At 59.7% G+C, this 23,911-nt stretch overlaps 2 protein-coding genes across 8 annotated transcripts in view; one reads left to right on the forward strand and one right to left on the reverse strand.

Annotated features, from left to right (window-relative positions):
* Nucleotides 1-17,421, forward strand: part of MYO18A (myosin XVIIIA) — a 37,008-nt gene extending 19,587 nt beyond the window's left edge. For 3 of the 7 annotated variants that reach the window (XM_083875131.1, XM_083875132.1, XM_083875133.1), the window contains 28 exons: nucleotides 205-291; nucleotides 905-1,046; nucleotides 1,244-1,403; nucleotides 1,483-1,669; nucleotides 1,870-2,104; nucleotides 2,932-3,041; nucleotides 3,130-3,195; nucleotides 3,442-3,570; nucleotides 4,015-4,158; nucleotides 5,199-5,288; nucleotides 5,374-5,493; nucleotides 5,570-5,681; nucleotides 5,784-5,911; nucleotides 6,026-6,180; nucleotides 7,268-7,391; nucleotides 7,468-7,668; nucleotides 7,934-8,044; nucleotides 8,368-8,472; nucleotides 8,584-8,730; nucleotides 8,821-8,934; nucleotides 9,078-9,194; nucleotides 9,297-9,380; nucleotides 9,601-9,738; nucleotides 10,410-10,595; nucleotides 10,678-10,817; nucleotides 11,886-11,930; nucleotides 13,440-13,562; nucleotides 16,761-17,421. In XM_083875131.1, the coding sequence (XP_083731257.1) occupies nucleotides 205-291; nucleotides 905-1,046; nucleotides 1,244-1,403; nucleotides 1,483-1,669; nucleotides 1,870-2,104; nucleotides 2,932-3,041; nucleotides 3,130-3,195; nucleotides 3,442-3,570; nucleotides 4,015-4,158; nucleotides 5,199-5,288; nucleotides 5,374-5,493; nucleotides 5,570-5,681; nucleotides 5,784-5,911; nucleotides 6,026-6,180; nucleotides 7,268-7,391; nucleotides 7,468-7,668; nucleotides 7,934-8,044; nucleotides 8,368-8,472; nucleotides 8,584-8,730; nucleotides 8,821-8,934; nucleotides 9,078-9,194; nucleotides 9,297-9,380; nucleotides 9,601-9,738; nucleotides 10,410-10,595; nucleotides 10,678-10,817; nucleotides 11,886-11,930; nucleotides 13,440-13,562; nucleotides 16,761-16,899 (3,639 nt within the window). In that variant the 3' untranslated portion in view covers nucleotides 16,900-17,421. The other 4 variants (XM_083875134.1, XM_083875135.1, XM_083875136.1 and 1 more) reach the window with 2 other exon arrangements.
* A 528-nt stretch (nucleotides 17,422-17,949) lies between these two features.
* Nucleotides 17,950-20,920, reverse strand: PIPOX (pipecolic acid and sarcosine oxidase). The gene is made up of 8 exons (XM_083875138.1): nucleotides 20,736-20,920; nucleotides 20,292-20,440; nucleotides 19,670-19,871; nucleotides 19,241-19,423; nucleotides 19,026-19,178; nucleotides 18,800-18,958; nucleotides 18,617-18,692; nucleotides 17,950-18,521 (listed from the first exon to the last, which is right to left on the reverse strand). Exons 1-8 carry the CDS (start codon nucleotides 20,859-20,861, stop codon nucleotides 18,391-18,393), a joined length of 1,179 nt encoding a protein of 392 aa, XP_083731264.1. The 5' UTR covers nucleotides 20,862-20,920; the 3' UTR covers nucleotides 17,950-18,390.
* Between the last annotated feature and the right edge of the window lie 2,991 nt (nucleotides 20,921-23,911).

Raw genomic sequence — 23,911 nt, forward strand, 5'->3', positions numbered from 1 at the left:
TGGTGGAGTGGCTGTGGATGGTGATGATGGTTGTCACTGCTCCTCCATCTCAGCCTATGGGGACCCTTCAATGTGTCCTGGTTCTCCCTTAGCACTCTGCATCACTCTAAACCCCATCAAGACCAACACCCTGATGGGTTCACACTCCCTATCACTGCTACTCTGCAGTGTGGGTTCTCACCTGCCTCTGTTTCCCCTCATCAGGAGAACATAGAGCTTGCCCTGACTGATGCTGAGCCCAGCTCCTCTGGCTCCATAGCTGCTGTGGACCAGTCCTCACACCAGGCACTGGTAAGCACCCACCACTCTTCCTTCCAGCCACATCACGGCAGCAGATGGGCAGCTTTTTTGGGACTTGGGTGGTAAAGGGGAAGGAAAGGGGCTGTTCTGAATGCTTGGCCACGAAAGTGTGGGTGCAAGTGTATGTGCGTATCTGCTGTGTCCCCCAGCATGATTTTCCCCTCTTGTCCTGGGAGCTGCCTACACTGTGGGCAGGGAGCCTGGAGACTGTATGTGATTTCTGGGCTGCTCCAGTCCTCAAAGTGCTCTGGTCCCCAGGATGCTCTGATCCCCAAGGTGTTCAGGTGCCCAGTGTCCATGGGTTCCCAAAGTTCTCCAGTCCCTGGGGTCTTCCACTCCCCGCTGGAGGAGGCTGCAGAGACTGGGGGTGCTGCTGGCATCATCCCTGTGCTGGGTTTCAGCTCAGCACTGCATTTCCCACCTCAGTGAGATCAGAGTGTCCCATATGGACCCTTTCCCTTCTGGGTCTCCACTAATCAGAGCCCTCTCATACTGTGCAACACTGCATCCTCCCTGGGTGGCCCGGGTGCCTTGTTCCACCCCATGTCCCTGCCCTGGGGGACCGTGGTGTGCTGGGCCAGCTGCCAGCTTGGTGACCCTGCAGGTCCGGTCTCTGGCCCGCACGGATGAGGCACGGGGGCTGCTATGGCTCCTGGAGGAGGAGGCTCTGCAGCCAGGAGGCAACGAGGACACCTTGCTGGAGCGGCTCTTCTCCTACTATGGCCCTCAGGAAGGGAACAAAAAAGGTATGAAGGGGGGCCTGCAACCAGGGGGATATGTTCTCACACAACCTCTCTAGTGGAAGATGTCCCTGCCCATGGCAGGGGCTTGGAATGAAATGATCTTTAAGGTGCCTTCCAAGCCACTCTGGGGATTCTGTGACATGCCCCAGTGAAACTATGGTCCCCAAGGCTGTGCCCACTGGTGCTGTGTTTCCCTGCAGGGCACAACCCGCTGCTCCCCAGTGACAAGCCCCGACACTTCCTCCTGGGACACAGCTCGGGGACCAACTGGGTGGAGTACGATGCTACAGGATGGCTCAACTACGTCAAGCACAACCCGGCCTCCCAAAATGCCTCTGTCCTGCTGCAGGAGTCCCAAAAGTGAGCAGGGTCTTGGGGTGGGAGCATGGCAGGGCGGAGAGGTGACGCTGGGAAATCACATGCCCTCTGTGCCCTGCAGGAAGGTGATCAGCAGCCTGTTTGCTGGGCGTGGAGGGTCAGCCTTGGTGCTGTCAGGCTCGGTGGCAGGGCTGGAGGGGGGCTCCCAGCTGGCCCTGCGCCGGGCCACCAGCATGCGCAAGACCTTCACCACCGGCGTGGCTGCCGTCAAGAAGAAATCCCTCTGCATCCAGATCAAGCTGCAAGTGGTGAGTGAGGGGGTGCCAAGGGAGGGACACTTGCCTTCCCGAGATTAGCATTTAGAGGGGCTGGAGAGGATCAAACAGCAGCTTTGCTGGTGCAATTAGCCCAAATGCTAACGAAGGGAAGCATGCTGGGATGCTAGTCCCCACATCTGGCTGGGGCACCACTGCACATCACCGCTCACCCTGCTTTGCCACACCCGCAGGACGCCCTCATCGACAGCATCAAGAAGTCCAAGCTCCACTTTGTGCACTGCTTCCTGCCCAAGGCGGGGGGCGGCGGGGACCCCCAGGCCGTGCCGTGTCGGCGGGTGAGCGGCAGCGAGCTGGAGCTGCCGGCGGAGCACTGTGAGGCCGGGCTGATGCAGCTGGACGTGCCCCTGCTGCGGGCCCAGCTCCGTGGCTCTCGCCTGCTCGACGCCCTTCGCATGTACCGCCAAGGTGAGCCCTGCCACCGGCACCAGGGGATGGACAGCACAGAGGTCCTGGCTGCATCTTCTCACTGGAGAGCCAGAGACCCCCAGGAATCCCTTCAGCACATGCCCTTCCTCTGAACTCTCTCCTCAGGGCGGTGCTGTCCCTGTCCCCCCTCCACTGCTGGGCTGTTATCTGCACATGGGGACATACATGGCCTTAATTGGGTGCCTCCCCTGGTGCCTCTGGTTCCTGGCAGCAATCCCATTGGCATCCAGCCACTGTCCCGCTGGAAGGAGAGCCTCTGGGTTGTGCTCAGCAAAGCATTTATCGATACATTGGCTGACCAGCCACCCGGCTGAGGGTTTATTGCTTGGAGGCTGGACCCTTCTTGCCATGATTGGAAATCGATGCTACCTGCACACCTCCTGGATCAATGGCCGTGGCCAGCCGGCCGTGCTGGGGTCAATGTCCCCATCAATACTTCATTGTTAATTAAGATATGGAGGCTCAGCGCTGGAGCCTCATTCAGGAGTTGGCTGTGGCTCAGAGTGGAGCCAGAGCAGGACTTGCACAGGCAACATGTGCCGCTGCTCTCCTCCCGAGGAAGGATCTGGCCGCTTTCTCCTCAGATCCCAGCCAAAATTGCTGGAGGACACAGCCAAGGAAAACCTCCGGGGGGGGGGGCTGAGGGCGTTCCAGCTATGCCTGACCCCATGGGGAGCTTGTGACACATGGGGTGACCTCGTCAGCTCTCCCAAAACATGAGCTCCAGCATGTCAGGAGGGCACGTGGGGCTGTCCCTGGCCATCCCCCGGACATCCACACAGCCCCACTCTCCCTTGCTTCCCCAGGTTACCCCGACCACATGGTGTTTGCGGAGTTCAGGCGGCGCTTTGATGTCTTGGCCCCGCACCTGACCAAAAAGCACGGGCGCAACTACATCGTGGTGGATGAGAAGCGGGTATGTGCCCCATGTCAGAGTCACTGCTGTGGTCCAGAATCCCCTGTACCCCAAAATGCCTGGCCCTGACACATTTCCCTCCCTGCAGGCAGTGGAGGAGCTCCTGGAATCACTGGACCTGGAGAAGAGCAGCTACCACATGGGCTTGAGCCGGGTATGGTGCCCGACACCACCGGGTGTGGGTGTGCACAGGGCTGTGTGTCATGGCACGGTGGGACAGCAAAAGGGCAGCACTGTTCTCTCCCACCCACGGCATTCCTCATGCCTGGGGAATAAAACCCCACGGTGGGACAGGACCAGTGCCTGCAGAGGGGAGAGACTCATCCCCACCAGCGGGAGGGTGGCACAGTGTGGACAGAGGGATGCCGGCACCCATTGCTGTCCTGCTCCCCTCCCACAGGTGTTTTTCCGGGCTGGATCACTGGCCAGGCTGGAGGAGCAGCGGGACACACAGACCAGCAGGAACATCACCCTTTTCCAGGCAGCGTGCAGGGGCTTCCTGGCACGGCAGCACTTCAAGAAGAGAAAGGTTCGTCCCAGCGACTCTCCCCTCCCCGCTCTGCTGCACAATTTCGCCTAAAATGGGCAGTGCAGCCTTTCTGCGCCTCCTGGGCCAGCACCTCCTCCTCCCGCCTCCCCCGGAGCTGTGGGGGGCCAGGGGGAACCGGGGGGCCAGGGGGAACCGGCAGGGAGGCTGCTGGGCATCGCCACAGAAGGATGAAACCACACTTCAGCTCCTACTTTTATCATTAGAGAAGGTGTAAAATAGGCATCCTCGCCTTCCCGGGATTAGCATTTAGAGGGGCTGGAGAGGATCAAACAGCAGATTTGCTGGTGCAATTAGCTCAAATGCTAACAAAGGGAAGCATGCTGGGGTCCTGGCAGGGGTGCTGAGCACCCACATGCCCCGCTTTGCCCTGCTGGTGGCCCTGTACTGACCCCATACCCTGTGCTGACCCTGTGCCCTGCACAGATCCAGGATTTGGCCATCCGGTGTGTGCAGAAGAACATCAAGAAGAACAAAGGGGTGAAGGATTGGCCCTGGTGGAAGCTCTTCACCACGGTGCGGCCCCTCATCGAGGTGCAGCTCACCGAGGACCAGATCCGCGGCAAAGACGTGGGTATCCATGCTGGGGGATGCTGGATGGAACAGGGAGGGCTTGGGGGAGCTTTGGTCCTGGGTAGGGCCCCCAGTGGGGTGGGATGCAAGAGTCCATGGTAGGGTCACATGCAGAAGCTAATGGTGGGGTGGGATGCAGGATCCTGCAATGGGGTGGAATACAGGACCATGCAGTGGGAGGGGAAACAAAACCCAGGGAAGGATGGGATAAAGGATCCTGTGGTGTGTTGGGATACAGGATCCCACAGTGGGCTGGGATGCAGGAGCCCACAATGGGGTGAGATGCAGGACCATGTCTGCCTGAGCCCCATCAGCGCCAGGCTCGAATTGCTCCCTAATTTGCGAATCAGCATGTCATTAGCATCCCGAGAGCCGGCTGTTGCTTGAGCCCAATTACAAGCGTGGAGAATGGAAATGAAACCGTGTGCCGAGAGGCAAATGCGGGGGCTCTGCTCGCACTGGCAACCAGACACTGGTGCACCCGCCGAGCACGGAGCTGCTGCCTGGCTCAGCTTTCACCCCGACCTGCTGGGGACAGGCACCTGGGCAGGGGCACCTGGGCAGGGGCACCTGGGCCCCCCTGCTGCCTTCCAGCCTGTGCTGGGGCCAGAAGGAAGAGAGAGGAAGATGTTAGCAGCCAGACATGCTTCCACAGCACTGGCTGGTGGTCCCTGGGCATCCTGGTGGGCACCCTGCCTCCCCACCTGGGCTGGGTGCACCCAAACCTTTCAGCAAGCTGCTGATGGGTGGATTTGTTTCCACCTCCTCTGCCGGGGGATGTGGGTACCCCTCTGCAGCTTTTCTGGGACTGCCTGGCATTTCGACACCATTTATGGGGTTGGAGTCGGCACAGACGGCAGAGCGGGTTGGGGAAAGTCCCTGCCCAGCCCTTGGCAGGGGAGAGCAGCCCCGGGGAGCCCCCACCCTGCCCATCCTTCCCTGGGGGGGTGCTGGGGAGGGGCAGAGAGCTGCCAGCCTCCTACCCGCCAGCCTCTTCCCTGCGCCTGCCCCCTCCCTCACCGCCCGCTCTGTTGCAGGAAGAGATCCAGCAGCTGAAGAGCAAACTCGAGAAGGTGGAGAAGGAGCGTAACGAGCTGCGACTCAACAGCGACCGCCTGGAGAGCAGGGTAGGTCTTTGCCACTACTGGGATGGGGTATGGTGCTGTGCCAGCCTGCCCCAGCCCATGGTCTCATTCCCTCTGCCACCCCCAGATCACAGAACTGACATCGGAGCTGACAGACGAGCGGAACACCGGCGAGTCGGCCTCCCAGCTGCTGGACGCTGAGACAGCCGAGAGGCTGCGGGCTGAGAAGGAGATGAAGGACCTGCAGGTAAATGTGCCCCTCCCTGGCCTCACAGTGTATCTTGTCCCCATTAAGTGCTCACCACGGCCATGTCCCCTCCCAGGCCAAGTACGATGCCCTGAAGAAGCAGATGGAGTCGATGGAGATGGAGGTGATGGAGGCTCGGCTCATCCGGGCGGCCGAGCTCAACGGGGAGCTCGATGATGATGATTCAGGTACTCTCCTGCCTCCAGTGCTGGCTGCTGGCACACCCTGCGGTGTGCCCCTCTCCCTGTGCCATCCCCACAGCCCCTTGGTGACCACGTTTCCCCACACAGGTGGCGAATGGCGGCTGAAATACGAGCGGGCAGTGCGGGAGATTGACTTCACCAAGAAACGGCTGCAGCAGGAGCTGGAGGACAAGCTGGAGGTGGAGCAGCAGGGCAAGAGGCAGCTGGAGCGCAAGGTGAGTGGGGGCTCAGCTCTGGGGACTCCCTGGTCCCCTCAGCATGGCTAGGAGAGCAGACTAGGACATTGTGGCATCCCAGAGCCCTCACTGCCTCTCCCCCTCTGCCCACAGCTGGCGGACCTGCAGGCGGACAGCGAGGAGAGCCAGCGGGCACTGCAGCAGCTGAAGAAGAAGTGCCAGCGCCTGGCTGCCGAGCTCCAGGACACCAAGCTGCACCTTGAGGGACAGCAGGGACGCAACCATGACCTGGAGAAGAAGCAGCGGAGGTGGGGACCGTGCGCTGGCAGCGGGGAGGACATGGGGGACACGCCTCTGGCGAAGTGGCATTACCATTTTAGCAGGGATTTGGGCACTTCACCAGCTCCTGCTTGGCTCCAGCGGGATGGGGCTGCCCAAGTTGGATGTGTTTGTTGTGGGGGGGGATCCTCATGCCCTTTTGGGGGACCCAGAGCTGAGTGATCCCCCATGGGGTCATGCCCCATGGTGGAGGCTGCTAGTGCCCTACATCTCTGCTCGGCACATGTTGCCATCCCGTCCCCTCTCCCAGCCCCAAAGTTTGCTAACGTTATTAAGCAGCAGGGACGCTTTCATCTCATTATGGTAATGATCACACACACAAATACAGCGAGAGAATCCAATCTAATTAATTTCAATTTCCGCGGATTGGAGTCTGTGCTAATGCAGCTGTTTATTACCCAGCGCAAGGAAAAATGGGGATTAGCTGCCGAGGTGTTTAACGCAGGTCACAAACTCAAGAGCAGGGTTGTTTTCCAAGCCCCAAAGGCAGTGATTTCGGAGCTAACCCGGCTGATCCCATCCCAGGGGCACTGGGAGAGATTGCCACGTTGCTGCCTGCCTACAGGCTGTGCTGAGCACTCCTTCAACAGGGGCTTGTGTCCCCTCCAGGGGGTCGGTCGTGTGTCCGCTTTGGGGATGGGACTGGTGCCCAGCACTGGGATGCAGCTGTGGGAGCCAAGGTGCCACAAGAGCCCATGTCTCCTAGAGACCCTTCCATGTCCTGCTTGGTGGGTTTGGTGTGCCCTTGGAGTAGCCAAACCTCTGCCATTGGCATCACAGTTCCATGGGCACATGCTGGCCCTGGAGAACAGCTGAGGAGCTGCTGGGGTCAGTGCTGCACTCCCCATTAGCGTGAAGGTGTCAGGAGGAGTGTCTGAGTGACTCAGTGCCATTAAAGACTCATCAACAGTGTGTTTCACACAAGGACTAAGCAGCACACCACCCTTCCCAGTGTTTGCTGCTGAGGGAGGGGAGATGCTCAGTGCAGTGCCCCTGGCACAGGGCTGAGGATCAGTCCCCAGGGTGCTGAGTGCTCACCTCACTCTCCCTGTGCAGGTTTGATAGCGAGCTCTCACAGGCACATGAGGAGGCGCAGCGGGAACGGCTGCAGCGGGAGAAGCTGAGCCGAGAGAAGGATGTGCTGGTGGCTGAGGTCTTTGGCCTCAAGCAGCTGCTGGAGGTGAGTGCCTCCCAGACCCTCCCCAGTCTCCCAGTCACTGGGTGCCCCGGGCTGACGGTGACCCTGTCTATCACAGGACAAAGACTCGGACATCACAGGGCTGACACAAAAGGCGGAGGCGCTGGAGGCAGAGCTGCAGGACATCTCCTCCCAGGAGTCAAAGGACGAAGCCTCCCTGGCCAAGGTGAAGAAACAGCTGAGGGACCTGGAGGCAAAGGTCAAAGACCAGGAGGAGGAACTGGATGAGCAGGCTGGGACCATCCAGATGCTGGAGCAGGTACGGCGGGGAGGGGCGAGGTTTCTGGGTGGGGTGGTTTCATGCAAGGCTGTTATTACCTGGGCCGGGCTTGCCTGGGAAGAGGAGGCAGCCAGGCATTGCCGCGGCCAACACGGCTCCTGGCCCTCCGTGCCATGGCCCGGCAGGTCACCATGGGGCAGGCAGCCCAGCTGGCCTCAGACCGGGGGGTTTTAAGGGTGAGTGGTGACTGGAGAGTGGCATGGAGGGGTCCCCTTTGCTCTGATCACATCCCCACCATTTGCAGGCAAAGCTGCGGCTGGAGATGGAGATGGAGCGGCTGCGGCAGACCCACGCCAAGGAGGTGGAGAGCCGTGATGAGGAGGTGGAGGAGATCCGGCAGTCTTGCCAGAAGAAGGTAGGGCTCAGCTGTGGCCCCTCTGCCCGGGAGGGCCTGGGATGCCTCCCCATGCCCTGGCCAGGTGCTGGGAGCTGCCAGCTGGGCACCGTCACACAGCACCCGGCTCCCACGCAGCCGACCACAGCCCAGCTCCACTGGCCCGGCGGGTCCAACCAGTCCTTCTGCTGCCCGGGCCAGCACACGCCGGGCTTTGTGCCTCTGGTTGCGCAAACACCCAGCTGGTGGGGTCACCCAGTGTCCCCAGGGTGTAGGGACACGTGAGGAGTGGGTCATGACCCGTCCCCGCTGCCCTAACTGGCTGCCCCCTGGCTGTCCCTCAGCTGAAGCAGATGGAGGTGCAGCTGGAGGAGGAGTATGAGGACAAGCAGAAGGTGCTGAGAGAGAAGCGGGAGCTGGAGAGCAAGTTATCTGCTGTCAGCGAGCAGGTGGGGTGAAGGGCAGCTGGGCACCTGCCTTGCACTGGGGACCCTGAGGTGGCCATGGTGGGGTGGACACCCCTCTGGCATGGAGCCGTGGCAAAGTTTCCCCTGCCACAGGCCAACCAGAGGGACTTTGAGACGGAAAAGCGCCTGCGCCGGGACCTGAAGAGAACAAAGGCTTTGCTGGCTGATGCTCAGATCATGCTGGACCACCTGAAAAACAATGCACCCAGCAAGAGGGAGATCACCCAGCTCAAGAATCAGGTGTGCATCTAGAAACTTCTCATACTGCAGGCTTTGAGGGGCACAGGGTGTCCCTGTCCCCTGGCCAGGCACTGAGCTATATCCCTGCAGCTGGAAGAGTCGGAGTTCACCTGTGCAGCCGCTGTTAAGGCCCGCAAATCCATGGAGGTGGAGATCGAGGACCTCCACCTGCAGATCGATGACCTTGCCAAGGCCAAGGCAGCGGTGAGTGGGTTTGAGTTGTGAGGAACCATGGTGGGGCCATGTCCCATTTGCACCCAGGGTGGCCTCGCGCTGTTTGGAGTGGGTTTGGGGGGTGAGTGCCCCATTCTTGGGATGCAGCGGGAGACATGTGTGGCTCCCTGCAGCTGGAGGAGCAGCTGAGCCGTCTGCAGCGGGAAAAGAATGAGGTGCAGAGCCGGCTGGAGGAGGACCAGGAGGACATGAATGAGCTGATGAAGAAGCACAAGGCAGCTGTGGCCCAGGTGAGGAGGGAGCAGCAGTTGCACCCACCCACCCCCCTCCAGCTGTCCTTCTTGGAGACAGCTCAGTGGGATCCCCACTGATGGCCCTGGTGTGTCCTGCAGGCATCCCGGGACCTGGCACAGATGAATGACCTCCAGGCACAGCTGGAGGAGGTCAGCAAGGAGAAGCAGGAGCTGCAGGAGAAGGTGAGGATACACCCTGAGTGAAGCTAGAGCAATGGGGGGCACCCAGAGACCCACTGCCCACACCATGAGGGGCCCTCTGCACCGTGGGGGTGTAGAGCAGTCCCGTGGGAAGCTCTCCATCAGGATAGGAGCAGCATGGCCAGCAACTCTCCTCCAAGACAGCGTGGCAGGGAGGGCAGGGTGATTGTGGTCGAGGCTGAGGCTGTGCCCTCTCCCGCAGCTGCAAGGTCTGCAGAGCCAGCTGGAGTTCCTGGAGCAATCCATGGTGGACAAGTCGCTGGTGAGCCGGCAGGAGGCCAAAATCCGTGAGCTGGAGACCAGGCTGGAGTTCGAGAGGACGCAAGTCAAGCGCCTGGAGGTAGTCACAGGGCTTTCCCTCTGCTCCAGCTGGGACAGGGGTGCAACAGGACCATAACAAAGCCCGCCTGAGGGTCTTCTGAGTGCCTCCCCTCCCCATGACCCCCCACACTGCAGCCCTCCCTCTCTGGCAGCCCATCCCTGTCTCCACAGGGAAGGCTCCCTGCAAGCACTGATAACAGTAATCCACCGCCCAGCCCGGCAAAGTGCTGCTCTTTCCCTGCATCGACTTAGGGAAATTATAGACTCCCCAGTCCCACGAACGCAGCCTGTTTTATATTCTGCCTCCGCAGCTCTGCCGGGGAGCGCGGCAGCTTAGCTCTCCTCTTCATATTTTCCAAGCTATTATTTCCTTCTCCACTCTCTCTGCCGGGGCCATAAATATGCAGCGGCTGGCTCAGTGGCTGGGGGAGAACAGGAGCTATTTTTTCCCTACGTTACATGTTTTAATTACTTCACACACAGTTAAATCTATTTTTCCAATTCAACAAAGCCCTTGCTGTTGTTCTGCCCCTTCCCTGGCCCTGGGAGGGGGTGGTTTCTCCTCCATCTCCTTGTGCAAATTGATGGGAGTGGGATCCATCCTCTCATCATCCCCTGGTGGGTGTCGGGGTGAGGGTGGACCTGTGAGAGGTCGGTGGGGGGGTTTGGGGTGACCCCGCTGCTCGGCAGAGCCTGGCCACGCGGCTGAAGGAGAACATGGAGAAGCTGACGGAGGAGCGGGATCAGCGCGCAGCCGCCGAGAACCGGGAGAAGGAGCAGAACAAGCGGCTGCAGCGGCAGCTCCGTGATGTCAAGGAGGAGATGGGCGAGCTGGCCAAGAAGGAGGCAGAAGCCAGCCGCAAGAAACACGAGCTGGTGAGGCACCCGTGGTAGGGCCAGGCAGGGGACAAGGGGGTGTTCCCTGAGGAACGCAGCTCATGCCACTCCCTCTCCGCAGGAGATGGACCTGGAGAGCCTGGAAGCCGCCAACCAGAGCCTGCAGTCAGACCTGAAGCTGGCCTTCAAGCGCATCGGGGACCTGCAGGCGGCCATCGAGGATGAGATGGAGAGTGACAGCAATGAGGATCTCATCAACAGGTGAGAGCACCTGGGCACAGCTCCCGCACGTCCCTGGGCATCACCGCTTCCCCTCGCCACGTCAGAAATGCCACAGGGACCCCTTGGCTCTGCCTGGCCCTGGCAGGATGCTGTCTGTGCATCCATCCATGCATCGTGCACACATGCATCTGCCCATGCACCCGTGCCTGTCCATCCGTGCATTGGGCACCTGTGCACACAGGCATCAGTCCATGCATCTGTGCATCCATCCCCGTGTCCACCCGCAGCCCCCGTGAGCTTGAACCACTTGTGGAGGTGCCTGAAATGCATCCAGGATCCTGCCAGGTGGCTGGAAACAGCCCAGAGAGCCCCAGGAGCCAAGGCAGCACAAGCTGGCAGGAGGTTTGGGATGCTGGGATCCAGCCCAGCCCAGGATAGAAATATAGAATCGTACAATTGTTTAGGTTGGGAAAGACCTCTGAGATAATCGACTCCAGCCATTAACTCAGCACTGCCATGTTAGCACTAAATCATGTCTCCAGGTGCCACATCCACACATTTTTTAATGTTTCCAGGGAATGACTCCACCACTTCCCTGGACAGCCTATTCCAATGCCTGACCACCCTTTTGATGAAGAAATTTTCTCTAATATCCAAACCTCCCATGGCACAACTTGAGGCTGTGTCCTCTTGTCTTGTTCCTTGTTCCTTGGGAGCAGCACCTGACCCCCTCTGGCTACAGCCTCCTTTCAGGAAGTTGTAGGGAGTGAAAAAGTCCCCCCTGATCCTCCTTTTCTCCAGGATGACCCTTCCAGCTCCCTCAGTTGCTCCTCATCAGACCCTTCCCTAGCTCTGTTGCCTTTCTTTGGATATGCTCCAGCACCCAACCTGGGATGCTGGGATCCATCTGAGTGCAACCCCACTCCAGGGGCACAGGGCAGTCTCACCTCCCTCCCCTGACCTTTCCCCATAATTTAATTTGCCCATATCCGTTTCCCACCCACTTGGTCTTATTTTTTTAATTTATTTTCCTTTCATTTGATTTCTTTTCTGTTGTGTTTCTCCCTTTTCTGACCCTGCCCCCCCCCACCCTCCAACCCCTCCCAGTTTGCAGGACATGGTGGCAAAGTATCAGAAAAGAAAGAGTAAAATGTGAGGAGCATCTCTTTCCTTCCTCCCCTCCCCTAACCCCCACCTCACCCCCAGGGGCCGGGGTCCCGCATGCCACTGGCCCAACTCAGCATGCCCTAACAGCACCCACAGCACGGCACAGCACAGCACATAACCACATCCCATGCATGGGGACGGCATGAGCCCCTGGGATGGGGTGGGGGGTGATGCTCTGCCGTGGCTGATGACAAATGTGTCAGTGTGGAGGGCAGCAATGGAGCCCTGCTGCCACTAATTAATAACCCCATCGACCCGGATCCTGCTTAACTAACGGCACGTTTTCCTGGACATAAACCGTGTTTGATGTGGAGCTTAATTCCATTGGTCAGAAAAGCCTTAGCTGCCCCCAGAGCTTGTTTTCGGGGTTTGTTGGGTTTTTTTTTTTGGTGTCGTTCTGTGGTTTTTTTGTTGGTGGTTTTTTTTTCCCCCAAGCCCAGCGTTGCCTGGATGTATTGCAGGGGAGGGAGATGCGCAGGATGGAGAGCGGCTTGTTGCTCTGAATTTAAAAAGAGAAGGATTCATATACAGGGTCTATCCCAGCCTGTCCCTTGTGCTGTTTGCCTTCATTCCCAGGCAGAGAATAAGCCTAAAACCAGGCAGATAAAAGGCCATTTAAGATCCTATGATACATCCCATCCCTTCCTTGGAGTGGCCTGGTGGGAGCGGGGTGGCAAGAGGGGACCACACTGCTTCAATTTCCGTATAGATCCCGACGGTGCTGCCATAACCCTAATGAAAGCAGTAAGCGGTGAGGTATTAAGAGAGATTTATTCAGGGATGCTTTTAACGTGGAGGAATGGATTTTGCAATGCAGACAGCACCTTCTTTCTAAAGGCAATCAATATGGTTACGAATGGCCGTTATAAATTAGATGGTTTAAGCCAGATAGGGGTTTTTTTTTACGCCGGGACGTAAATCAGGGGCTCTCGGGCACGGCAGGGCTGTAAATCTGCCCGCTGTGCTCCCACGCCCGCCGTGCTGGAGTCGTTTCTGTTCCGCCTGCTAAACTCCTGTTTACCCGGGGCCATCAGCATTGCTCTTCCTCGCTGTAATTCTGCGCTCGACGGCGGCCTATAAAATGAACCCACTTATTTCCTTCCCAATCCCGGAGCTGGAAATCTCTCCTGTGTTTCTGGAGCTGTGCCCTGCCTGCTGCCCCGAAGCCAGGCCTTGCTGTCTCCAGCTCTGGAGCCGTGCAGTGACAGGGAGATGTTGGGCAGAGGGTGCAAGAGCCCTTTGGGTAGTACAGGGGTGGTTTGGGGGTGCTTCAGGGAGCCCCTGAGTTGCAGGTTGAACTATGTGCATGCAGATTATGTCCCTGAGGTGAAGAGGAACCACAGGATGGGGTTTCACCCATGCCAGGATACGCAGGCAGTGGGTACTGGAGGGGTTCAGTGCCTTTCATTGCACTTCCATCTCTCCAGTACCCAAAACCTCACTGCCCCTTGCTGAACTCTTGCTTTCTTCCACCCTGACCCGCTCCTCTGGCAGTGACGGTGACTCAGATGTGGACTCGGAGCTGGAGGAGCGCGTGGATGGGGTGAAGTCTTGGCTCTCCAAGAACAAAGGCTCCTGCAAAGCGCTCTCGGATGACGGCAGCCTGAAGGGCAGCAGGTGGGTGCAGGGCTGGGCACGGGGCTGGTGGACAGAGGACAGGCTGAGCTGTGCTGGGACATGGACAGAGCTGGGTGGGTGCCCGTGGGATGTGGCATTTGGTGCTGTGTTCCCACCTGGTGCTTGTGTGGATGGCCAGGGAAGGGTTAATGGTGGTGAGCAGCTCTGTCTCCACTGGGGACACATGTCCCCCTGCCCAAGGGGACTTCCTTGTCCCCATTCCCTCATCCCACCCTGGAGACATACGGGGCATCCACAGCCCCTACCCCATCTGCCTCCCCAGGGTTTGCAGTGCTGGGCTTTAGCTCTGTGCAGCATTCCACCACTCCAGGACTGATTCCCTGCTCCCTCCTGCCCTCCTCTGCAGCCCCACACATCCTCCCCACACCTCTCAGAAACCTTTGGCAGAGGTGGGGGACAAGCCCAGGTGCACCCACGGCGTGGGGCTGGGGCACACAGCCCCACTCCTCCTCCTCTTGGAAAACGCTTGCCTGCTGAGCGCAGATTGCTTTTATCCAAACCCAATTTCCTAGCAGGGCTCCAGGAGTCCCAGGGGACTCCCTCCCTCTGCTGAGCAGGGGGGAAAGATCTGAGCTGGTTTCTGTTAATTGGTTTAATTTATTCAGCGGTGCAGATGTAAAACATTTTGTTATTGGAGATAATTCCACCTTTTCTGAAGTCGGGAATCAAACGCAGAGGCTCCAGGTAGCCAACAATGAAATAAATTGAAGGCAACACTTTAAAGGGGAATCAAAGTGCTGGGCTAGAACAATTCCCACATTTACATGACATTTTTCCACCATGCCATTTCCCGCTGACGCAAATTGCCGAGGCCGCCTCGCCCGGCCCCCCCTCCGCCCGCTCATCTCGGTGTCTCTCTTGTCTCCCCGGTGCGTGCGGGGCGGCGGTGCGGCGGCACAGGTCAGCCCCGCCGGACGGCCCCGAGCCCGAGGAGCGCCCGCTGTCCGTGTTGAGCTCCCTCAGCTACAGGAAGCGGCCGGGCCTCAAGGACTCCATAGGCGGCCGCGGGGATGAGCAGACGCTGTTCAGCGCCCTGGGCGAGCGGCCGCCTTCCCCCGAGCGCCCCCCGCGCAGGGCGGCCCGCGGGGAGCCCCAGGACCGGGCGGCCGTCATCGCCCGCGCCTTCGCCGACGCCAGCGGCCGGGCCCGCCAGGGGCTGGACAAGCGGTGGTCCCTCTCGGCCACCGACGTAGAGAAAGCTTCTGTCGCCTCCGCCCCAGTGAGCCGCGTCTCCTCCGCCTCCTGGCGCGGGCTGGAGGACGGCGATGACGGGGACGAGGGGTGCTCGGTGCTGAGCTTCGCCCTCTCCAGCCCCGGCAGTTTGAGGAGCCGGCGCGGGGGCCCCGAGGGCCGCCCCGAGTCGCGGCTGTCCTTGGCCCGCAGCCGCCTGGATGAGGCGGACGAGGGGTCCCGCGGGCAGCCCCTCCTGGCCCGCAGCTTCTCCGTGCCCCCCCGGCCCCGCAGCGCGGCCTCCGAGGAGGAGGGTCCCGGGGACGCCCGCCCCGTGCGGCACCGCTCCTACCTCGACCCCGACCTGGAGGCCGCCATCCAAGAGGTGCTGAGCTACCGCCCGCTGCGGGCCAGGGGCTACTCCAGCCCCGAGGCCGAGTCGGGGGACGACAGCCGGAGTGTCCGCAGTGTCCGGAGTGTCCGCAGCGCGGCCCCCCTGGGCGCCGCTGACCGCCCCTCGGGCAGCCTGCGCCGCTCCGCGTCCGCCCTCGACTTCTCCCGGCACAGCTGCCGCTGCCGCAGCAGCTCGGCCTCCTCCGAGGAAGAGGAGGAGAGGAAGAAGAAGAGCTCCAAGAAGCGTGCCAAGAAAAACAAGAAGAAATCCAAGAAGAAGAAGAAGAAGCAGCAGTCATCATCCGAGTCCAGTTCCTCCTCCGAGTCCTCCTCCGGCTCCACCAGCTCCTACCGCAGCACCTCCAGTGTCAAGAGGGGCCCGCGGGCGGCGGGGAGCGAGGAGCCGACACGTCCTGCCCGGGGCAAGAAGGAGGAGAAGCAGCGCAAGAAGCAGGTGGACAACCTGATGATGAAGTACCTGTACCGTCCCGAGAGCGACTGAGGCAGGAGGTGGGAGCGGTGTGTGCCGTGCAGCATGAACCTCCCCGTGTGCCACTAACCGCTCGTCCTAACCCTCTCCTGACTCCGCAGTTCTCCTCTGCCGGGATGGGGCAGCCCTACTTTGGGGTGCTGTGGGGCATCCCCATCGCATCTCCATCCGTGGGGAGATTCCCTGGCATGGCTGCAGCAGGACCGGCAGCTGTCAGGACACAGCGTGTTCGGGATTAGCAGCTGCGGGACACCAGGGAGTGCTAATCCCTTCCTGGCTCCCCCAGCCATCGGCCAGGACACATCTGGATTTATTCCTTCGGGAAATTTTTAAGAGTTTGATGGGCAGCACAGCCCCCAGGAGCAGAGGGGAGTGGGATGGATACTAACCCACTGCAGTGTGTGAGCATGGGGGAGGCAGCACCCATGGCAGGGGAGGGACACCCAGGTTGGGCTGGTGGAGCTCAGAGTTGCCCTGTGCCCCATTGAGTGCCTGTGGTGGGAATTCTGGGTGTGAATGGCGTCAACCTGCAGAACTCTGGAGCTCTGCACGCTGTTTGATGCAGAGAGGGTGTGTTTAGGCTCGCTGGCAGTGATTTCAGAGCAGGCTTCATCCTTTCTGATGGCTTGAATAGGAAAATGGCTGGAGGAAGGGAAAGAAGCCTTTTGGAAATGTGCTTGCCTTGGGCTGCCTGTCCCAGAGGAAGGGAAGATACCATGGGATGCCTGGGAGCAACACCCCCAGCACCCAGCCCTGGGCTCGGGTACAACCAGGACCCTCAGTCAGGGTGTCTGGGAGCCCTGGTGTTGGCATCCCTGGTGTTGGCATCCCTGGTGTTGGCATCCAGAGCCACAAGCCTTTTCCTGGGCAGGCTCAGCTCGGCCCCACTGCAGAGCAGGGGCTCAGCTCAGCACAGCGAGGAGTTATTTGCAGTGAGGCATGTCCCAAGTATCTCGGAAAGAATAAAAAAGGAGGCAATCAAGGCTCCATCCAGCTGGCTGCCAGTGTGCTGGCTCACCACAGCTCCCACCGCAGCCAGAGGGAAGTTGTGCTCAGCAGCCAAGCCATGCTGGGCACACGGAGCCCCTCCGTGTCACCCCCTCTAACCCCGTTTTCTCCCACAGCCCCACGAGCTCCCGGCACACCTTCACCTACGACAGATGGGACGACGAGCAGGACGCCGGGGACAGCACACGTCGCTCCTCCCGCAGCTCCCCCAGTGCCAGCGAGGCGGAGAGCCGGGCTGCCGAGACCCCCGCCTAGCCCCTCCCCACCACTTCCCACCGCCCCGAGAACGCTCAGCTCCGGGGGCCGCCCCGGGCAGCCGGTATTTCTTCTGCGCGGGGTGGGGGGGACACACTCAGCCTCCCCCCCGGCCCCAGCCATGGGAGGAGCAGCCCGGCCGGCTCGCTGGCTGCACCCCCCACCCTCCCACCTCCTGTCTGTCCTTGGCGGCAGAGTCGGCTGCTCCGGCACCCGGGATTTATTCCTCAGTGCCTGCTGGCTCCTTGTTTTATAACTTAAACTCCCCCCCTTCGGCACCTTGCCGTCCTCTTACACCCCTTTTAGTTGAGCCAAAGACGTCTCTCTCGCTGGCCGGGCCCTGGGGAGCAGCCACACAGCAACTGGGAAGGGACATGGGGACAGGGTGCCATGTGCCCACCTGGGTTTTTGTCACCCCCCTAGCCCCCCACCTCTGCCTGGCTGTTTTGCACTAGCCCAGCTGTGCATCTTCCCCCACCCCCTTTACTTTCAGTATGAAAATAAACGTCATTTCTGGCTGGTGATACTGCCTGCTGCCTGCTCCATGTTGCCTGGGGGGTGTCCCCGTTTTGGGGGGGATGTTTGCATGGTGCAAGGGTCTGATGGAATGCATCCAGCCCCAGCAAGGAGGCAGGGCTTCATGCAAAGGCCAAGTCTGGCCTCTTGCCTGAGCCTGCTGCACCCATGGGTGCTGGGGAGGGGAGAGGGGGGGGAAACCCTCGTGGGTGCCAGTGCTGAATCATTTATCAATCTTCATAAATATGCAGATGAGCAGCGGGACAGAGCCTCTGCCTGCCGGCGTTAAATAATTAACGCGGAGGAGATGATGATGTGCATTGCTGGCTGCCTGCATGGCTCAGCCTCAGCCCTGGCCCTGTGCTGTCCCCCTGCCATGTGCTGTGCCCTGCACCTGGCCCCAGTGACACCCTGCACCTTGGGGACCCCCCCTCATTCCTTGGCAGGCTGTTTCCCTTTCCCCACCATCTCTTGGAAGCACACACAGGCCAAGCTCGGTGCTCGCTGCCATAAAGCCACGCTGCGCTAATGCGCTTTCATTAAGTGGGAGCGATCTAATGATAATAAAATGGCACATTTAACATTAAAACATTTAACTTGACTCCTAAGCGAGTGTGTCTCTCTGCGCTGCTCCAGCTCCATCTTCATGAGGGTGACAAAGCTGCTTAATTTGTTCCCCAGGAGTGGGTGCTTGGTAAAGATGGCTTTGGCACCGCATGGCTTGGGGGATGCTGGGATGTGGGGAGGCAGGGTACCAGGATGCAAGGATGTGGGGAAGCAAGGATGCAAAGGTGCTGGGATGGTGGGAGACATGGGGATGCAAGGTACTGGGGGTGCAGGGTTGGAGGAGGTGCAGCATGTTGGGAGTCCCCAGGGTGCAGGGAGATGGAGATACATGGGGATGGAGGTGTACAGGGTGTGGGGATGCAGCTGCAGCCAGTGCGGTGCCATGGGGGCACATCTGGAGCCCCACACCTACTGTGCAGCCCCAAGCACACCGGGGAAACGAGTGATGGCAAAGTGGGCCATGTTGTAGGATGGCTCCTCACCCAGGCTCAGCTGACACAGCAACTTGCCCACCACTGGTGCCAGCTTGAACCCATGGCCTGTGGGAAGGAGAGGGAAGGTGGGGATACAACCATCCCCACAACCCCAGACAGCTCTGGGGTGCAGGATTGTGGGGTGGGCTGCCCTGGCCTACCTGAGAAGCCGGCGCCAACGACGATGTTGCTGAACTTGGGATGCCGGTCCAGGATGAAATCTTCATCTGGAGTGTTCTGGGGAGCAAGGGTGTAAAGGTGAGGAGACAGAATGGGGCCACCTTGGGGTGGGGGAAGGCTCAAGACCCCAGATGCCTGGATCTGTTCCCCAGGGGAAGTCTCACCGTGTAGAGGCAGGCCTCCCTCACTGCTGGCTGGGTCTCCAGCCCGGGTAGATAGCTGCTGATGAAGCTGCTCAGGACAGCAACGTCAGGGCCGGGGGCACTCGAGGGGATCTGATCCCTCTTCTCTGGGTCAATGGGGCTGCCATGGTGGTGACACACCTGGAGAACAACTGGTCAGGGTGCGCTGGTGAAGGAATCCCCCCATCTTCAGCTGTGCCCTGCTCACCTTCATCAGACCTGGGTACTCAATGGAGGGCAGCCCGTAGATGCCGTGGGGGGCTTGGCTCAGCCCCAGGGTCAGGAAGCAGGGACTGACACTGCCCAAGCGAGCACTCCCAGGTTGCTTCTCCCTCCAGTAGCAGACATCGATGCGCAGGGGCTGGAATCACTCCATTAGCTCTGGCCATGATTGTGCCACCCCCCTGTGCCACCAACCCTTACCTGCAGCGGCAGGTGGAGACCCAGCTGTTCCACGAAGGCACCAGTCCAGGCTCCAGCTGTGATGATGAGCCGGGGGGTTTTGTACACCCCAGCAGTGGTGGTGACAGTGACCGTGGCCCCAGGCTCGATGCGCAGCACCTTCTCCCCGTCTCGCAGGGTGCCCCCGTGTCGGCGAAAGACTTCCTGTGTGAGGAGGGTGACAGGAGGTGGCTGCGGGGACAGAGCCAGGGGACCCCCCCATCCCATCCCATCCCATCCCATCCCATCCCATCCCATCCCATCCCATCCCAAACCATCCCAAACCATCCCATCCCATCCCATCTCATCCTATCCTAAACCATCCCATCCCAAACCATCCCATCTCATCCTATCCCAAACCATCCCAAACCATCCCATCCCAAAGAATTCCATCCCCTCAGCAGCGCCTACCTGCACTGCCCGCAGTGCCCGGTCAGCGAAGAGCACCCCGGCAGTGCTGTCCAGCACGGCCACCTGGCCGGCCGGCAGCCGGAAGCCTGGGAAGCGCTGAGCCAGCGCCGCCGCGTCGAGGACCTCGTCAACACCCAGGCTCCTCCTGCAGGCCTCCAGCTCCGGCTCTCCCGGCGGCCCCAGCAGCACCAGTCCCGTCTGCCTGCATCCCACCAGTCACGTCAGCTCGCACTGTTCCCCCTCCCTGCACGGATCCCCCCGTTTGCTTTGCCCCTGGGGGAAACTGAGGCACGGTGACACCAGTGATGCTTGGGATGTGCTACACCCTGGTGCTGGGGCACCGCACAGTAGGATGCGGGTGACAAGGGCAGAGTGAGATGCATGGGAAGGGTCTGGACACTGACATCACACTCTCCCCCTTAAATACAGCGAGCGCCATCAGCCCTGACCCCGGCACCGGAGGATCATTTAGATGCTCATTTCCTTAATGACATTTCCTACATGGAGCCCCGAAAATTACCAGGAAGTGGCGGCTGCCTGCCAAGGAACCCAAAGGTCACCGCCGCCAGTCCCGCGGGGAGGGGACCGTGCCCGGGGGTGGCTGCGTCCCTGTCCCCATCACCTGTAGAGGGTGGTGCCGGTCTCGGCCTCCAGCTGCTGCCAGAGGCGGAAGCATTCGGGCATCATGCGGGAATAGTACTCCTGGGGGTAGGCGCTGCGGATGATGCGGCTGTGCCCATGCGAGCTGCCCCGAGAGTGGGGCAGGTGGAACTGTGGGGCGGAGAGGACATGGGGGTGAGCACAGACCCTCAACCCCACCAGCCCCGTGTACACCAGCGCCGTGCGGCAGAGGGCACCTTGGAACACAGGCTGTCCTGTCAACCAGGCACCGGGAAACAGCAGGAAATGGGTGTCCTGGTGCTGGGGACAGGGGGTCCTGGCGCTGGGGACTGCAGTGTCAGCAGTGACTCTGCTCTGTGCCACGGTGGAGGGCAGCCAGATCTCCAGGCACCCCCCCCCCCCAGCCTGCTGGGAATGGGGACGTGGCAGAATGGGGTCGCCATACCTGCTCCAGCAGCAGAGTGTCCTTGTGGCGCTGGGCCAGGTGGCAGGCAGTGAAAGAGCCCTGGATGCCGGCCCCAATGACAATGACATCGTAGGTGGATTTCTGGGGCTGGCTTGGGGCAGCCATGTCCGTCCTCGTCCCTGCTTCTGTCTCTGTGCCCTCTGGGAGGTGAGCCAAGGGGAGGAACGGGGCAGAGTCCAGCCAAGCCGAGCGGGTGGTGCAGCCTTGGCCACCTCCCAGCTCTGTGGGGACACAGGGGCCACACTCTTCCTACCCCTTGGGGCTGGCCAGGCAGGAACACTCTCATTCCCCCACCTGGTCCCACCAGGGCAGGCAGCTCAGCTGATCAGAGTGAACAGGTGGCAGAGATATGAAGGAAAAACTGCTTCCAATAAATCCCCCTTTCCACTAGTCACTGCTGGCTCCAGCTGTGGTGGGACACAGGGCTTCCATTCGTGTGCCAATGGGAAACCCCTCCTTGCTTCCAGGCAAACGGGGCTGTTTTTCCTCCAGCACAATTTATTACAGCCATAAACCATTTTGTTGCCATCTTCTGTTATTATTTTTTTAACGGGAGATAGGGGTGATTTAGGGCTCACCAGAGCTTCCAGGATGTGGCATGGTGGATTTTGCAAATCTGTAAAATTTTGGGGTGTGACTGGGGTTTGGGGACAATGCCTTGGATTGGGGGATAACACAGGCAGGGCTGCCAGTTTTGCCCACTGCCACCACTGCCCCGTGCTGCCTGACAGCTAATTAGGGGAATTAATTTCCTCTGGCTTCTGCGGTGTAAAAGGCATTATTTACTGGTTAATTGTCGTTATTACGAAATGTTAAATATCATTATTTATTTTGCCACTTGCCTCTGGTGATGAATGAAGCATTGGGGAGCACTGGAGGCTCCCACCAGGTCACAGGGACACCCCAACCGTGCAAAGGCAGAACTGGCAGCTCACAGCGACAGGGAGGTGAGAGGAGGAGGATGGGCAGCACAGGCAGAGGTTGGGGTGTCCCCCAGACCCCTCATCCACCCCACTGCCCATGACCACTGCTGCAGCGAGTGCATCCCAGTCTCAGCATCACCACAGTGCCCAGGGCTCTGCCTCGCACAGGGCCCCGTTAAATCAGCACATCCTCGCTCGCCTTTGATGTTACAAATAATTCAGCAATTTCCCTGGGTTTCAGCTGACATTTTTTTTGCTTTGAATAGCCCCTCTACTTGCTCTTCCTTTTTTGCTGGAAAGATGAAGAATAATTAATTATCCGTGAAACGTTAAATGGTAAAAATGAACTCCTCTCCCGTTAGCAGTGTGGTAATAGAACGGATGGAAAAGCCTTGCTTGTGAGGTTACAGAGATGGTGAGACCTTTGCTGGGATGCAAATCACCATCCCCAGGGCTGTGTGGGCCCCCTCAAACCATTGCTTTTGTTCTGCAGGTGACCCCCACCAGGGCTGAACCCAGACATCAGGGAGGTCTGCACCCCCAAAGTCTAAAAATCAGCTTCAGGACCACATCTTGCCTTAGGGTGAATTTTTGTGGTGACCCCTCAGCCCTGTGCCAAGGTCTCCATCATCCCTGCCATGTCCTCTTCACCTGGGTTTATACTGACTGGTGGCAATGCTTGTGGCAGCAAGAAATCCATTTCCCTAAGCAGCCGGCGTGGGTCAGGAGAGCTCAGTAAAAATGAAATATTCCCTGTGTGGGCTGGGTGGATGGATGGGAAAACTCAGAGCTGGCAACGGCATGGGGAGGGAGAAATGGGGGCTTGGAGAACTGCACAGGCTGTGGGAGCTGCCCCAGCTCAGATCCATGTGGCACTGGGGAAATGAGGAATGAGGAACTTTGGCCAAGGCTGGGCAAGGATCAGATGAGATTTGATAGGTGCTGGACTCTGCGCTCACTGTACCCTTTTCACCCTCTGTACACTGGGGCAGAAATTTCCCAAAATCTCATCATCCATCTGTGCCAGCCTCATTTTTCACCAAGCACAAACCAACACTTAAAAAAGAATTAGGGAGCAATGCTGTTCCCCAAGGAGCTGAGGCAAACACGGCATCCTTCTCTCCGAGCCACAACATGTTTGTTCCGCGCAGGCTTGCCCCCATTTTCCTCCCCAGACCCCTCCATTCCCAACCCTTTGACGGCACCTGCAGAGGATTGTTTGTCTTCTGTCAAAACCAACAGCGGCTGAAGGCAGCCCTTCATTAGCAGTCCAGGTACATGCCTGGGGAAGCATCAGGCAGATTAAAATTATTTGAATATCATAATATTAGAAACTTCAATTTGGCCTCAAAATGCTCATCTTCCGAGCCCTACCAGGGCTTTGCCGCATTAAACATTGATGGCGCTACCGGCGGATCAAAGTTTTGGGTTTAGAGCTGAAAGCTCTTTGAGGGAGAGCCGGCGGCACCCCCGGGATGAGGAGGATCCTGGATTCCCTTCCAGCCCCTCTCCCGCCGCAGCCGCGGGGCTGGTGGCACAACAGACAGTGCCACGGGCTCGGTGGCACACGGCCCATGACGTGGGACTGGCTGCTGCTCTGCTCTTGGCTCCCCATGCCAAGCCGTGCCATTCCCCACGGCAGAAGTGATACATGTCGGCAAAGCAGGACCTGGGATTAAAATGAAACCCCCGGCGGAGCTGCTGCGTGGGCTGTGTGTGCAGCGGGGCTGGCCGGGCTGCGGGGGATCCGGCGAGGAGAAGCCATCTGGGCTTTGGGAGGGATGGGGAGGGGGTTATTAAACAAAGAGATGGGGGGTTTTTTTGTATCTTTAACACCCGCAAGAGCCGTCCATCAGCCAACACGGAGCTGCTCGGTGCCGGTGCCAACACCATCTGCCCACTGCAGGGCTGGCTGCCCTCGGGGACCCCGAGGCAGGGGCTGGGGAGGGGCTGTTGGACCCCCACCATAAAGAATACCGGCCCCTCTCTGTTCTGTTCCGGGTCCTGCTTGGGAGACGATGAGCTCAGCCCTGATTTGGGTTATTTAGGGATGGGGAAGGGCAGCTTGGGGGAGGGGGTTGTGGTGAGAATTCTGTAGGGTGGGGAGGTAGGATATGGTGAGGTGGGCACCGAGCACCTTTCCCACAGCCCTTAGCGGCTCCCACCCCGAAGGGTTGCCGGAATTCGGGGAGAAAGGGGGGGAATAGGCGATCCCCCTCCCCCAACCTTCAT

This window comes from Zosterops lateralis (genome assembly GCF_965231275.1).
Source record: "Zosterops lateralis genome assembly, chromosome: 19".
Lineage (NCBI taxonomy): Eukaryota > Metazoa > Chordata > Aves > Passeriformes > Zosteropidae > Zosterops > Zosterops lateralis.

Excerpts from the sequence above, each read along its gene's own strand:
- PIPOX (XM_083875138.1), bottom strand. The coding sequence starts at position 20,861 with ATGGCTGCCCCAAGCCAGCCCCAGAAATCCACCTACGATGTCATTGTC. Across the intron at positions 19,424-19,669 it reads GGGCACTGCGGGCAGTGCAG|GAAGTCTTTCGCCGACACGG; the intron begins GTAGGCGCTGCT and ends CTCCTCACACAG. Across the intron at positions 18,693-18,799 it reads GGGAGGCCTGCCTCTACACG|AACACTCCAGATGAAGATTT; the intron begins GTGAGACTTCCC and ends CTTGCTCCCCAG.